Source organism: Argopecten irradians, chromosome 5, assembly GCF_041381155.1.
Source record: "Argopecten irradians isolate NY chromosome 5, Ai_NY, whole genome shotgun sequence".
Classification (NCBI taxonomy): Eukaryota; Metazoa; Mollusca; class Bivalvia; order Pectinida; family Pectinidae; genus Argopecten; species Argopecten irradians.
In genome coordinates this window covers 27,947,710-27,964,097 of record NC_091138.1, presented here as the reverse complement: position 1 = coordinate 27,964,097, position 16,388 = coordinate 27,947,710, and the positions used below count along the sequence as shown (strand labels likewise).

The window sequence follows — 16,388 nt, the reverse complement described above, 5'->3', positions numbered from 1 at the left end:
GTTATAAATGTGATCAGAGATCAAATGGTATTGCTATTTAAAGAGAACTTTTACTTTTTGATTTTCAAAGCATCAAGAAATATTCTTGATGCAAATCAAAAGTACAATTAAAAAGGGGAATAGTTTCTATGACTTTTTACTTCAAAATAATAAATAATAGCAATTTATTTCTATGACTTTTTACTTCAAAATAATAAATAATAGCAATTTATTTCAAAATTTTATTAAAATGTTTAACAATCATGATGCTGTAACTTTTAATTGTCTTGGTTGAGTCCTGTTACAGTTGTACACTGTGATGTTTAACAGACAGGACAATGTTGTGTATTAATGGTTGTGTCTCCTGTTACAGTTGTACACTGTGAGGTTTAACAGACAGGACCATGTTGTGTATTAATGGTTGTGTCTCCTGTTACAGTTGTACACTGTGAGGTTTAACAGACAGGACAATGTTGTGTATAAATGGTTGTGTCTGCTGTTACAGTTGTACACTGTGATGTTTAACAGACAGGACAATGTTGTGTATTAATGGTTGTGTCTCCTGTTACAGTTGTATACTGTGATGTTTAACAGACAGGACAATGTTGTGTATTAATGGTTGTGTCTCCTGTTACAGTTGTACACTGTGATGTTTAACAGACAGGACAATGTTGTGTATTAATGGTTGTGTCTCCTGTTACAGTTGTATACTGTGATGTTTAACAGACAGGACAATGTTGTGTATTAATGATTGTGTCCTATGTTACAGTTGTACACTGTGATGTTTAACAGACAGGACAATGTTGTGTATTAATGGTTGTGTCTCCTGTTACAGTTGTACACTGTGATGTTTAACAGACAGGACAATGTTGTGTATTAATGGTTGTGTCTCCTGTTACAGTTGTACACTGTGATGTTTAACAGACAGGACAATGTTGTGTATTAATGGTTGTGTCTCCTGTTACAGTTGTACACTGTGATGTTTAACAGACATGACAATGTTGTGTATTAATGGTTGTGTCTCCTGTTACAGTTGTATACTGTGATGTTTAACAGACAGGACAATGTTGTGTATTAATGGTTGTGTCTCCTGTTACAGTTGTACACTGTGATGTTTAACAGACAGGACATGTGTTGTGTATTAATGGTTGTGTCTCCTGTTACAGTTGTACACTGTGATGTTTAACAGACAGGACAATGTTGTGTATTAATGGTTGTGTCTCCTGTTACAGTTGTACACTGTGATGTTTAACAGACAGACAATGTTGTGTATTAATGGTTGTGTCTCCTGTTACAGTTGTACACTGTGATGTTTAACAGTCAGGACAATGTTGTGTATTAATGGTTGTGTCTCCTGTTACAGTTGTACACTGTGAGTTTAACAGACAGGACAATGTTGTGTATTAATGGTTGTGTCTCCTGTTACAGTTGTACACTGTGATGTTTAACAGTCAGGACAATGTTGTGTATTAATGGTTGTGTCTCCTGTTACAGTTGTACACTGTGATGTTTAACAGACAGGACAATGTTGTGTATTAATGGTTGTCAGTCTCCTGTTAAAGTTGTACACTGTGATGTTTAACAGACAGTGGATTGTTGTGTATTAATGGTTGTTGTCTCCTGTTACAGTTGTACACTGTGAAAAATTCTGAACTATATGACAGGACAATGTTGTGTATTAATGGTTGTGTCTCCTGTTACAGTTGTACACTGTGATGTTTAACAGACAGGACAATGTTGTGTATTAATGGTTGTGTCTCCTGTTACAGTTGTACACTGTGATGTTTAACAGACAGGACAATGTTGTGTATTAATGGTTGTGTCTCCTGTTACAGTTGTACACTGTGATGTTTTTAAACAGACAGGACAATGTTGTGTATTAATGGTTGTGTCTCCTGTTACAGTTGTACACTGTGATGTGTAACAGACAGGACAATGTTGTGTATTAATGGTTGTGTCTCCTGTTACAGTTGTACACTGTGATGTTTAACAGACAGGACAATGTTGTGTATTAATGGTTGTGTCTCCTGTTACAGTTGTACACTGTGATGTTTAACAGACAGGACAATGTTGTGTATTAATGGTTGTGTCTCCTGTTAACAGTTGTACACTGTGATGTTTTAACAGACAGGACAATGTTGTGTATTAATGGTTGTGTCTCCTGTTACAGTTGTACACTGTGATGTTTAACAGACAGGACAATGTTGTGTATTAATGGTTGTGTCTCCTGTTACAGTTGTACACTGTGATGTTTAACAGACAGGACAATGTTGTGTATTAATGGTTGTGTCTCCTGTTACAGTTGTACACTGTGATGTTTAACAGACAGGACAATGTTGTGTATTAATGGTTGTGTCTCCTGTTACAGTTGTACACTGTGATGTTTAACAGACAGGACAATGTTGTGTATTAATGGTTGTGTCTCCTGTTACAGTTGTACACTGTGATGTTTAACAGACAGGACAATGTTGTGTATTAATGGTTGTGTCTCCTGTTACAGTTGTACACTGTGATGTTTAACAGACAGGACAATGTTGTGTATTAATGGTTGTGTCTCCTGTTACAGTTGTACACTGTGATGTTTAACAGACAGGACAATGTTGTGTATTAATGGTTGTGTCTCCTGTTACAGTTGTACACTGTGATGTTTAACAGACAGGACAATGTTGTGTATTAATGGTTGTGTCTCCTGTTACAGTTGTACACTGTGATGTTTAACAGACAGGACAATGTTGTGTATAATGGTTGTGTCTCCTGTTACAGTTGTACACTGTGATGTTTAACAGACAGGACAATGTTGTGTATTAATGGTTGTGTCTCCTGTTACAGTTGTACACTGTGATGTTTAACAGACAGGACAATGTTGTGTATTAATGGTTGTGTCTCCTGTTACAGTTGTACACTGTGATGTTTAACAGACAGGACAATGTTGTGTATTAATGGTTGTGTCTCCTGTTACAGTTGTACACTGTGATGTTTAACAGACAGGACAATGTTGTGTATTAATGGTTGTGTCTCCTGTTACAGTTGTACACTGTGATGTTTAACAGACAGGACAATGTTTGTGTATTTAAATGGTTGTGTCTCCTGTTACAGTTGTACACTGTGATGTTTAACAGACAGGACAATGTTGTGTATTAATGGTTGTGTCTCCTGTTACAGTTGTACACTGTGATGTTTAACAGACAGGACAATGTTGTGTATTAATGGTTGTGTCTCCTGTTACAGTTGTACACTGTGATGTTTAACAGACAGGACAATGTTGTGTATTAATGGTTGTGTCTCCTGTTACAGTTGTACACTGTGATGTTTAACAGACAGGACAATGTTGTGTATTAATGGTTGTGTCTCCTGTTACAGTTGTACACTGTGATGTTTAACAGACAGGACAATGTTGTGTATTAATGGTTGTGTCTCCTGTTACAGTTGTACACTGTGATGTTTAACAGACAGGACAATGTTGTGTATTAATGGTTGTGTCTCCTGTTACAGTTGTACACTGTGATGTTTAACAGACAGGACAATGTTGTGTATTAATGGTTGTGTCTCCTGTTACAGTTGTACACTGTGATGTTTAACAGACAGGACAATGTTGTGTATTAATGGTTGTGTCTCCTGTTACAGTTGTACACTGTGATGTTTAACAGACAGGACAATGTTGTGTATTAATGGTTGTGTCTCCTGTTACAGTTGTACACTGTGATGTTTAACAGACAGGACAATGTTGTGTATTAATGGTTGTGTCTCCTGTTACAGTTGTACACTGTGATGTTTAACAGACAGGACAATGTTGTGTATTAATGGTTGTGTCTCCTGTTACAGTTGTACACTGTGATGTTTAACAGACAGGACAATGTTGTGTATTAATGGTTGTGTCTCCTGTTACAGTTGTACACTGTGATGTTTAACAGACAGGACAATGTTGTGTATTAATGGTTGTGTCTCCTGTTACAGTTGTACACTGTGATGTTTAACAGACAGGAACAATGTTGTGTATTAATGGTTGTGTCTCCTGTTACAGTTGTACACTGTGATGTTTAACAGACAGGACAATGTTGTGTATTAATGGTTGTGTCTCCTGTTACAGTTGTACACTGTGATGTTTAACAGACAGGACAATGTTGTGTATTAATGGTTGTGTCTCCTGTTACAGTTGTACACTGTGATGTTTAACAGACAGGACAATGTTGTGTATTAATGGTTGTGTCTCCTGTTACAGTTGTACACTGTGATGTTTAACAGACAGGACAATGTTGTGTATTAATGGTTGTGTCTCCTGTTACAGTTGTACACTGTGATGTTTAACAGACAGGACAATGTTGTGTATAAATGGTTGTGTCTCCTGTTACAGTTGTACACTGTGATGTTTAACAGACAGGACAATGTTGTGTATAAATGGTTGTGTCTCCTGTTACAGTTGTACACTGTGATGTTTAACAGACAGGACAATGTTGTGTATAATGGTTGTGTCTCCTGTTACAGTTGTACACTGTGATGTTTAACAGACAGGACAATGTTGTGTATTAATGGTTGTGTCTCCTGTTACAGTTGTACACTGTGATGTTTAACAGACAGGACAATGTTGTGTATTAATGGTTGTGTCTCCTGTTACAGTTGTACACTGTGATGTTTAACAGACAGGACAATGTTGTGTATTAATGGTTGTGTCTCCTGTTACAGTTGTACACTGTGATGTTTAACAGACAGGACAATGTTGTGTATTAATGCATATGGTTGAGTCCTGTTACAGTTGTACACGTGTTTTTTAACAGACAGGACAATGTTGTGTATTAATGGTTGTGTCTCCTGTTACAGTTGTACACTGTGATGTTTAACAGACAGGACAATGTTGTGTATAAATGGTTTTGTCTCCTGTTACAGTTGTACACTGTGTTGTTTAACAGACAGGACAATGTTGTGTATTAATGGTTGTGTCTCCTGTTACAGTTGTACACTGTGATGTTTAACAGACAGGACAATGTTGTGTATTAATGGTTGTGTCTCCTGTTACAGTTGTACACTGTGATGTTTAACAGACAGGACAATGTTGTGTATTAATGGTTGTGTCTCCTGTTACAGTTGTACACTGTGATGTTTAACAGACAGGACAATGTTGTGTATTAATGGTTGTGTCTCCTGTTACAGTTGTACACTGTGATGTTTAACAGACAGGACAATGTTGTGTATTAATGGTTGTGTCTCCTGTTACAGTTGTACACTGTGTTGTTTAACAGACAGGACAATGTTGTGTATTAATGGTTGTGTCTCCTGTTACAGTTGTACACTGTGATGTTTAACAGACAGGACAATGTTGTGTATTAATGGTTGTGTCTCCTGTTACAGTTGTACACTGTGATGTTTAACAGACAGGACAATGTTGTGTATTAATGGTTGTGTCTCCTGTTACAGTTGTACACTGTGATGTTTAACAGACAGGACAATGTTGTGTATTAATGGTTGTGTCTCCTGTTACAGTTGTACACTGTGATGTTTAACAGACAGGACAATGTTGTGTATTAATGGTTGTGTCTCCTGTTACAGTTGTACACTGTGATGTTTAACAGACAGGACAATGTTGTGTATTAATGGTTGTGTCTCCTGTTACAGTTGTACACTGTGATGTTTAACAGACAGGACAATGTTGTGTATTAATGGTTGTGTCTCCTGTTACAGTTGTACACTGTGATGTGTAACAGACAGGACAATGTTGTGTATTAATGGTTGTGTCTCCTGTTACAGTTGTACACTGTGATGTTTAACAGACAGGACAATGTTGTGTATAAATGGTTGTGTCTCCTGTTACAGTTGTACACTGTGATGTTTAACAGACAGGACAATGTTGTGTATTAATGGTTGTGTCTCCTGTTACAGTTGTACACTGTGATGTTTAACAGACAGGACAATGTTGTGTATTAATGGTTGTGTCTCCTGTTACAGTTGTACACTGTGATGTTTAACAGACAGGACAATGTTGTGTATTAATGTGTGTCTCTGTTTTAAGCGACAATGTTGTGTATTAATGGTTTGTCTCCTGTTACAGTTGTACACTGTGATGTTTAACAGACAGGACAATGTTGTGTATTAATGGTTGTGTCTCCTGTTACAGTTGTACACTGTGATGTTTAACAGACAGGACAATGTTGTGTATTAATGGTTGTGTCTCCTGTTACAGTTGTACACTGTGATGTTTAACAGACAGGACAATGTTGTGTATTAATGGTTGTGTCTCCTGTTACAGTTGTACACTGTGATGTTTAACAGACAGGACAATGTTGTGTACTAATGGTTGTGTCTCCTGTTACAGTTGTAAACACTGTGATGTTTAACAGTCAGGACAATGTTGTGTATTGATGGTTGTGTCTCCTGTTACAGTTGTACACTGTGATGTGTAACAGACAGGACAATGTTGTGTATTAATGCATATGGTTGAGTCCTGTTACAGTTGTACACGTGTTTTTTAACAGACAGGACAATGTTGTGTATTAATGGTTGTGTCTCCTGTTACAGTTGTACACTGTGATGTTTAACAGACAGGACAATGTTGTGTATTAATGGTTGTGTCTCCTGTTACAGTTGTACACTGTGATGTTTAACAGACAGGACAATGTTGTGTATTAATGGTTGTGTCTCCTGTTACAGTTGTACACTGTGATGTTTAACAGACAGGACAATGTTGTGTATTAATGGTTGTGTCTCCTGTTACAGTTGTACACTGTGATGTTTAACAGACAGGACAATGTTGTGTATTAATGGTTGTGTCTCCTGTTACAGTTGTACACTGTGATGTTTAACAGACAGGACAATGTTGTGTATTAATGGTTGTGTCTCCTGTTACAGTTGTACACTGTGATGTTTAACAGACAGGACAATGTTGTGTATTAATGGTTGTGTCTCCTGTTACAGTTGTACACTGTGATGTGTAACAGACAGGACAATGTTGTGTATTAATGCATATGGTTGAGTCCTGTTACAGTTGTACACTGTGATGTTTAACAGACAGGTACAATGTGTTTGTGTATTAATGGTTGTGTCTCCTGTTACAGTTGTACACTGTGATGTTTAACAGACAGGACAATGTTGTGTATTAATGGTTGTGTCTCCTGTTACAGTTGTACACTGTGATGTGTAACAGACAGGACAATGTTGTGTATTAATGGTTTTGTCTCCTGTTACAGTTGTACACTGTGTTGTTTAACAGACAGGACAATGTTGTGTATTAATGGTTGTGTCTCCTGTTACAGTTGTACACTGTGATGTTTAACAGACAGGACAATGTTGTGTATTAATGGTTGTGTCTCCTGTTACAGTTGTACACTGTGATGTTTAACAGACAGGACAATGTTGTGTATTAATGGTTGTGTCTCCTGTTACAGTTGTACACTGTGATGTTTAACAGACAGGACAATGTTGTGTATAAATGGTTTGTCTCCTGTTAAGTTGTAGACAGGTACTCCTGTTACAGTTGTACACTGTGATGTTAACAGACAGGACAATGTTGTGTATAAATGGTTGTGTCTCCTGTTACAGTTGTACACTGTGATGTGTAACAGACAGGACAATGTTGTGTATTAATGGTTGTGTCTCCTGTTACAGTTGTACACTGTGATGTGTAACAGACAGGACAATGTTGTGTATAAATGGTTGTGTCTCCTGTTACAGTTGTACACTGTGATGTGTAACAGACAGGACAATGTTGTGTATAAATGGTTTGTGTCTCCTGTTACAGTTGTACACTGTGATGTGTAACAGACAGGACAATGTTGTGTATTAATGGTTGTGTCTCCTGTTACAGTTGTACACTGTGATGTGTAACAGACAGGACAATGTTGTGTATTAATGGTTGTGTCTCCTGTTACAGTTGTACACTGTGATGTTTAACAGACAGGACAATGTTGTGTATAAATGGTTGTGTCTCCTGTTACAGTTGTACACTGTGATGTTTAACAGACAGGACAATGTTGTGTATTAATGGTTGTGTCTCCTGTTACAGTTGTACACTGTGATGTTTAACAGACAGGACAATGTTGTGTATTGATGGTTGTGTCTCCTGTTACAGTTGTACACTGTGATGTGTAACAGACAGGATGATGTTGTGTATTAATGGTTGTGTCTCCTGTTACAGTTGTACACTGTGATGTTTAACAGACAGGACAATGTTGTGTATTAATGGTTGTGTCTCCTGTTACAGTTGTACACTGTGATGTTTAACAGACAGGACCATGTTGTGTATTAATGGTTGTGTCTCCTGTTACAGTTGTACACTGTGATGTTTAACAGACAGGACCATGTTGTGTATTAATGGTTGTGTCTCCTGTTACAGTTGTACACTGTGATGTTTAACAGACAGGACAATGTTGTGTATAAATGGTTGTGTCTCCTGTTACAGTTGTACACTGTGATGTTTAACAGACAGGACAATGTTGTGTATTGATGGTTTTGTCTCCTGTTACAGTTGTACACTGTGATGTTTAACAGACAGGACAATGTTGTGTATTGATGGTTTTGTCTCCTGTTACAGTTGTACACTGTGATGTGTAACAGACAGGACAATGTTGTGTATTGATGGTTTTGTCTCCTGTTACAGTTGTACACTGTGATGTTTAACAGACAGGACAATGATGTGTATAAATGGTTTTGTCTCCTGTTACAGTTGTACACTGTGATGTTTAACAGACAGGACAATATTGTGTATTAATGGTTAATTCCTGTTACAGCTGTACACTGATGTTTTACATTTAATGTCTCCTATTGTAGTTGTACACAGTGGTGAAGAATGTGAAGCAGGCACATGAGTGTCAGGAATATGGAGAGACCCAGGAGTTTGCTGACGATGTTGAATACCTACTAGCTGGACTCCAGGAAGGACAACCCATGTCAACTCGCTGCCTTAGGTACTCTATCTATAACAGCTTCAAACAACACACTACAAGCCGGTCACTGTAGTAGTGTGGTAAACATATTCCAACATGATTGTATTAGCGTTCCATCCCTTGATTACAAATTCAATGTCTATGTCCAACATACCATAGATCGACGTTTTTTCTCCATGTACTCCAGCTTTCCTTCTTATTTCTAATCCAGAACCTGACTTTGCCGGTTTAGTTTTGTAATGGTAACAGTCAAGGTCATTAAAGGACTTGACAGGTTCAGATGGTGGAGGAAAGCCAGGTTACATACCTGGAGAAAATCCATCACTCTGTATTTCATACTATCTTGCCCACTAGAACCTGGTACTTGCTCAAAAGAAAAAGAAAATCATGTAGTTCTAGTGCTGGTCGTCACATCACATCAAAGTTCTTTGGCATATCATTCAAAATTATTTTACAAGATGTTGGAACAACATTGTGTTAGGTTAATTATAAAATCAGGGAATTTATTTGAGTGGACTTATGTTGATATTTATAACTTCAATTGTTAGGAGAACAGCCTATAGAAAACTTAGATTTTTCAATTTCGCGATGCCTTGAAGCAATAATTCTGGTATGGGTTAATATGCTTCAAAATTAATACGTAAAAGCATATGGTAAGCATCAATAGTTATTTGTTTTAACTACTGCATAGTTCTAAAATTTGAGGGTTCACGTTTTGTGATAGTAAACAAAGTCTGATGATGGTATGATACTGTAGCGATTATTTTAATATTGTGTTGAATTAGCGGTTTTCAGTAAAACCATGAATATATCAAAAATAAACTATCCACAAAATTTACCGGATATACAGTATTTATTGACTGGTTTGTGGCAATTATCTGTGATCTGATTGAAATCATCTGTTCATATCTTTTATGTGAATATCTGATGATGATACCAATCGTTAACGTTATGAACAATCCTTTGAAATTGGCCAATGAGTGACTTTTCAATCAGCCCAAATACTGCTTGCCTTCCCCTCTCAGACTATACCTCAGCTTTGTTGTGTAAGTGTGTTGATTTCCAATGATATACCAAAAACTCCAAAGGTGAAGCATGCATTGTGGTTGTTTCAGGTGTGTAAACAAGGAAGAAATGAGCTTTAATCTTATTGTGTTTTTTAGCAACTTCTGTAAACATTTATATGGATGAAGACTGCAGATAAATCATTGCTTTAGAAAACATCTGATTCTGTAAATTTTATGAAACTGTTTATCAGTGAAGGGAAATTGAATCTTGTAATTATACCCCCCTCAACAAAATTTAATAGGAGGGTATGCTGGAATCTGGTTGTCTGTCTGTCTGTAGACACTTATAAAATCTGTTACCTGTAAGTGATCGAGATCAGGTTATCTCAGTCAAGGGCTAAGATTTTGTTACATAATCCTAATCGAGGCGTTAGCCGAGATTTGGATGTAAAAAAAACTTAGCCCAAGACTAAATATTTCTAATGATATTGATTATCTGAAGCATGTGACGTTACCAAATCGAAAGTATGACGTCAATGCGCGGACTGTTACATGAATGGGTAAAATTCTGCCAAAAATGATGAAAAGGTACCAAACAGATCGGACGAGATATATAGAAAAATCTAGCACTGGGTATCATGTAAGATTTCCCTGTCTGAAGTGCAAGAAAATTTTGTCCGGCGACATCCTCCTAAACTACTTGACAGATTCTGATAAAATTTAGTACACAGAACCCCGATATAAAGAGGAGTTGAATGAACTGTTAAGGATTCTGCAATGTCCCCTATTTATTTAGTTATTACTAAATTTGTGGATCAGGGGGATTAGTTGTCCACTCTGACGACAGTTGTAGAATAGTTTCATTCCAGCCATGTATTATCTTCTGATTCAGGAAAGTTGTTGACACTGTTGATAAATTCATAATTCAAACTAAAAGCCATACATTTGTATGTTGTAAGAAACATCAGTATTTCTCTTCTGATTTCAGTTGTACAGGACTTGCCCAGAAGTGTATTTTACCTGCATTCAGGATGCATCTGAGAGCCCATGGCACTGTGGCCAAGATCTTCTCATCCCTCCAAGATGCCTGCACTGATCCTGTGAGTCAGACGTTAGATAATGATGATTGTTCTGATGTGATCATCAATACAAGTCCCCTTTGTTTACTTTCACCCACAAAATATCAGATAGATTATTAAGATAGCTCATAGATGTTAAATCGCAAATCTACATAGTGTTTTGTATAGCAGTTACAAAGCAGGACATGTAGCTATATGGATAACCTGTCACTGGGAAACAAATAAAAAAACAACAAATTAGAAATAAATAGGATATTGTCAGACAAAAGCCACTTCATAATAACAACATAGGTGGGATTTAGCAAGAGACCCATAGATGTAACATTTAGATATTGGAAGGGCTAAAACGATATGATGCTTATTGACAATACAATGAAACAATATACGGTACTTAATGACATTACAATGGAGCTCTTTTCCAAAATTCATGTTGACCATTAAGTTTTGAATACTGTGAATGACAATTTTGATCAAAAATCCTACAACCAGGCAAACATAAACCGATTTGATTTGATATCCCGTTGACATTTTTGTAAGATCTGTCCATTTGTATTCTTAGTTATGAAAAGGCATTCTAATACATTAAGGTGGCACAGATACTTGACACTTCCTTTTGATTGAAATGCGATTACTTGAGTGATGTTTTAGTATGAATTTGGTTGAAATTTCCAAACTTTAGTGAAAACAGTTGGTTGAATTGTTACAATGATACAGCAAAATATAAACAGTCTGTTTAAGTAACGATAATTGATATGCTGCTGAAAACTGGTACATTCTAATATATTGATCCAACCCTAATATGCTAAGAGTGTTACAGCACAGACATTAATATGGTGTAAAAGTGGACAGTTCAAACACATAGACATGGATAAAATTTAACCATTGTAGTCTTCATATTTGTAAAATGGTAGTGAGGTTCCTATTGCCAATTAAACAGGGCATTGGCAAAGGCTAACACTAAAAAGTGCTGTACTCAGGAATCAGTTCTACAGCATAGTCTCGCCCATGACTTATGTTTGATATTTTACTCTTGCAGAGTCTCTCCCTATGTTTATGTACAGTAGTGGCTTATGTTTGATATTTTACTCATACAGAGTCTCTCCCTATGTTTATGTTAAGTGGTGACTTATGTTTGATATTTTACTCATACAGAGTCTCTCCCTATGTTTATGTAAAGTGGTGACTTATGTTTGATATTTTACTCATACAGAGTCTCTCCGAATGTTTATGTTAAGTGGTGACTTATGTTTGATATTTTACTCATACAGAGTCTCCCCCTATGTTTATGTTAAGTGGTGACTTATGTTTGATATTTAACTCTTACAAAGTCTCGCCCTAGGTTTATGTTGAGTTGTGACTTATGTTTGATATTTCACTCTTACAGAGTCTCGCCCTATGCGCAGCACTGTTTATGTTGAGTCGTGACTTATGTTTGATATTTTACTCATACAGAGTCTCGCCCTATGCACAGCACTGTTGATGTTTATGTTGAGTCGTGACCGCCTGAACATGGACCTGGATGGAGACAGCCTTGACTTGATGCTAAAATTGTTAGGCGTCGATAACCAGGAGCAGCTCAGTGCCACGATCACAGCCTCAGGGAAACGCGCTCTCAACCGGAACCGGGCTCGCGTCGGGGAGGTTTATATGCAGTTACAGATGGAATCTGGTACCAAATTACCAGACATGGAGAGTGTCTCGGTAAGTAGCTGAGGACTGGTAGTATACATTTACTGATGTAAACCTCCATGTGTCTGAAAGTGGCTGAGGACTGGTAGTATACATTTACTGATGTAAACCTCCATGTGTCTGAAAGTGGCTGAGGACTGGTAGTATACATTTACTTATGTAAACCTCCATGTTTCTGAAAGTGGCTGAGGACTGGTAGTATACATTTACTGATGTAAACCTCCATGTGTCTGAAAGTGGCTGAGGACTGGTAGTATACATTTACTGATGTAAACCTCCATGTGTCTGAAAGTGGCTGAGGACTGGTAGTATACATTTACTGATGTAAACCTCCATGTTTCTGAAAGTGGCTGAGGACTGGTAGTATACATTTACTTATGTAAACCTCCATGTTTCTGAAAGTGGCTGAGGACTGGTTGTATACATTTACTTATGTAAACCTCCATGTGTCTGAAAGTGGCTGAGGACTGGTTGTATACATTTACTTATGTAAACCTCCATGTGTCTGAAAGTGGCTGAGGACTGGTTGTATACATTTACTTATGTAAACCTCCATGTGTCTGAAAGTGGCTGAGGACTGGTAGTATACATTTACTTATGTAAACCTCCATGTGTCTGAAAGTGGCTGAGGACTGGTTGTATACATTTACTTATGTAAACCTCCATGTTTCTGAAAGTGGCTGAGGACTGGTTGTATACATTTACTTATGTAAACCTCCATGTTTCTGAAAGTGGCTGAGGACTGGTTGTATACATTTACTTATGTAAACCTCCATGTTTCTGAAAGTGGCTGAGGACTGGTTGTATACATTTACTTATGTAAACCTCCATGTGTCTGAAAGTGGCTGAGGACTGTTTGTATACATTTACTGATGTAAACCTCCATGTGTCTGAAAGTGGCTGAGGACTGGTAGTATACATTTACTGATGTAAACCTCCATGTGTCTGAAAGTGGCTGAGGACTGGTAGTATACATTTACTGATGTAAACCTCCATGTGTCTGAAAGTGGCTGAGGACTGTTTGTATACATTTACTTATATAAACCTCCATGTGTCTGAAAGTGGCTGAGGACTGGTAGTATACATTTACTTATATAAACCTCCATGTGTCTGAAAGTGGCTGAGGACTGGTAGTATACATTTACTTATATAAACCTCCATGTGTCTGAAAGTGGCTGAGGACTGTTTGTATACATTTACTTATATAAACCTCCATGTGTCTGAAAGTGGCTGAGGACTGTTTGTATACATTTACTTATGTAAACCTCCATGTTTCTAAAAATAGCTGAGGACTGATAGTATACATTTACTGATGTAAACCTCCATGTTTCTGAAAGTGGCTGAGGACTGGTAGTATACATTTACTGATGTAAACCTCCATGTTTCTGAAAGTGGCTGAGGACTGGTAGTATACATTTACTGATGTAAACCTCCATGTTTCTGAAAGTGGCTGAGGACTGGTAGTATACATTTACTTATGTAAACCTCCATGTTTCTGAAAGTGGCTGAGGACTGGTTGTATACATTTACTTATGTAAACCTCCATGTTTCTGAAAGTGGCTGAGGACTGGTAGTATACATTTACTGATGTAAACCTCCATGTTTCTGAAAGTGGCTGAGGACTGGTAGTATACATTTACTGATGTAAACCTCCATGTTTCTGAAAGTGGCTGAGGACTGGTAGTATACATTTACTGATGTAAACCTCCATGTTTCTGAAAGTGGCTGAGGACTGGTAGTATACATTTACTGATGTAAACCTCCATGTTTCTGAAAGTGGCTGAGGACTGGTAGTATACATTTACTGATGTAAACCTCCCTGTGTCTGAAAGTGGCTGAGGACTGGTAGTATACATTTACTGATGTAAACCTCCATGTTTCTAAAAATAGCTGAGGACTGATAGTTTAGTTCGTATAAGCCTAAGTAGATATTCAAGCAATATAAATTCTGATTTAACTTGAAAAAATCATTCTTTAGGCCAAAAAAAATTAATTGTTAGTTTCTCAGGCCACTTTTTCAAGAAGTCCGTGCGGGCGGCGGGAATATTTTTTATTTTTTATTTCTCTGTAAACAAATGCGGCAGATAACATTTTATTTTTTTCTCACTTGAAGGACATGAAAATCAATGAAAACATGTGTAGAAATGTAAATTCTTACTCAGTCTTTAAGAACAGCTTTTAAATATCTCAATCGTCACTATATCCAAAGAGGGAGGAAACATTCCGTTTTGAGCAAATGCTGACATTGGCAGCCATTTTTTACCGGAAATGAAAGGTGCATACTAAAATTGGAGCCAATTTCCGGGTGCGTTTTCGAATGGAGATTTCGGGCGAGTTCGAATGGAAATTTTGGGTGCGTTCGATGCGGCGGTCTCGATTTTAATTTTTAAGTTATGGCGCATAAAAAACGTTGGTGCGGGGGGTAAATGTTGATGCGGCGTTTCCTGAGAAACTAAGAATTAATTTTTTTTGGCCTTATATTATTAAGATAAAATCAGAGGAAATAGAATAAATGAAACCTTGATGGTTTTATGTTGAAAGAGATCAAGATTATTACATATGATTGTGTGTAGTGTTTTGATGTTTTGTTTTAGAAGTAACAACTCTAGTACTAGGAGTCTAAATTAGTTGGAGGTGAAAAAAACACTGTTAATCTCACTAATTGTAATCACAAAATTTATTGAAAGGCCAGATTATTATTTCCTAAGTTGCCTATCGACTTCAGCTGTAATACATATGAAAAAATCATCTTTCCCCAGTGTAGTTTTAAATCACCAAATGCGTTTTGAATTCACCCATGGCAGCCCTGTTTGAATAGAATTTTTAACAAGAATGGATAGGTTAAGGTGAAAATTTAAATTTGTCTCATATAAGCTTGCTTTTTGAAATGTTACAGGATATGATTACAAATGAAAACCTAGATAACAATGGACAGATGTAGTTGTCCTCTATGGCTTTTCTGTCCATTTTCACATTTTGTAGTCATTCTTGTTGATAGGTTTTCTGTATTCAAAAGCATATTGAAAGTTTGGAAGATTAACATTTTTGAACTTAAAAATTGAATAGCGATTCATATCAATATAAATGATGAAGATGTTAATTTGCAAAGATATACTTTTCCAAATTAAGATGACACAATTAGCATGCACATTACTAGAGGGTTTATTGTATACATTTATTGATCCCGAGCACCATATTACTTAATAATTTTCTGTTTCATATTATTGCTAGTGGCCATATTTGATTTGACATCATGATATGCTGAGGAATTCCTTGAGGACTGTTTCTTATCTGCAAAACGCTGACTCATTATTGTATATGTGTACATCTGAAAATAATGATGTAATGTGTGTATCTATGTTTTACAGACTGGAAACCTAGCTATGGAATCCTTACTGAGCTTGACTTCGAGAAGAGCTGGTGAATGGTTCAAGGAAGAACTTCGTACACTTGGTGCTTTGGATCATATTGTAGATACAGGTAACTAACTATATAATAAGGAATTTGCAATTGACTGGTCGCCAGACAATATATAGCCGCAACTCGTACTTACACACACACGTTTTCATTCAATTTCGTAGAAAACCTCAAAGCAAACACAATACAAAATGCAAAGTCACATGCAGTTCCGGAGCATTTTGATTGACAGCTAAGGGAAAATGTGAATATAGTACAGTACAAATGTAAGGGAAAATGTTAATAGCACAATACAGATGTAAGAGAAAAGGTAAATAAATAGCACACTACAAATGTAAGGGAAAATG

The 16,388-nt window shown here is 36.9% G+C and overlaps 1 protein-coding gene across 2 annotated transcripts in view; it reads left to right on the top strand.

The window, feature by feature from the left end:
* LOC138323407 (wings apart-like protein homolog) overlaps positions 1 to 16,388 on the top strand; it is a 32,564-nt gene that overhangs the window by 4,622 nt on the left and 11,554 nt on the right. For both annotated transcript variants that reach the window (XM_069268005.1, XM_069268004.1), the window contains exons 5-8: positions 8,734 to 8,870; positions 10,845 to 10,956; positions 12,388 to 12,636; positions 15,993 to 16,104. In XM_069268005.1, the coding sequence (XP_069124106.1) occupies positions 8,734 to 8,870; positions 10,845 to 10,956; positions 12,388 to 12,636; positions 15,993 to 16,104 (610 nt within the window). The remainder of the gene's footprint in view (positions 1 to 8,733; positions 8,871 to 10,844; positions 10,957 to 12,387; positions 12,637 to 15,992; positions 16,105 to 16,388) is intronic.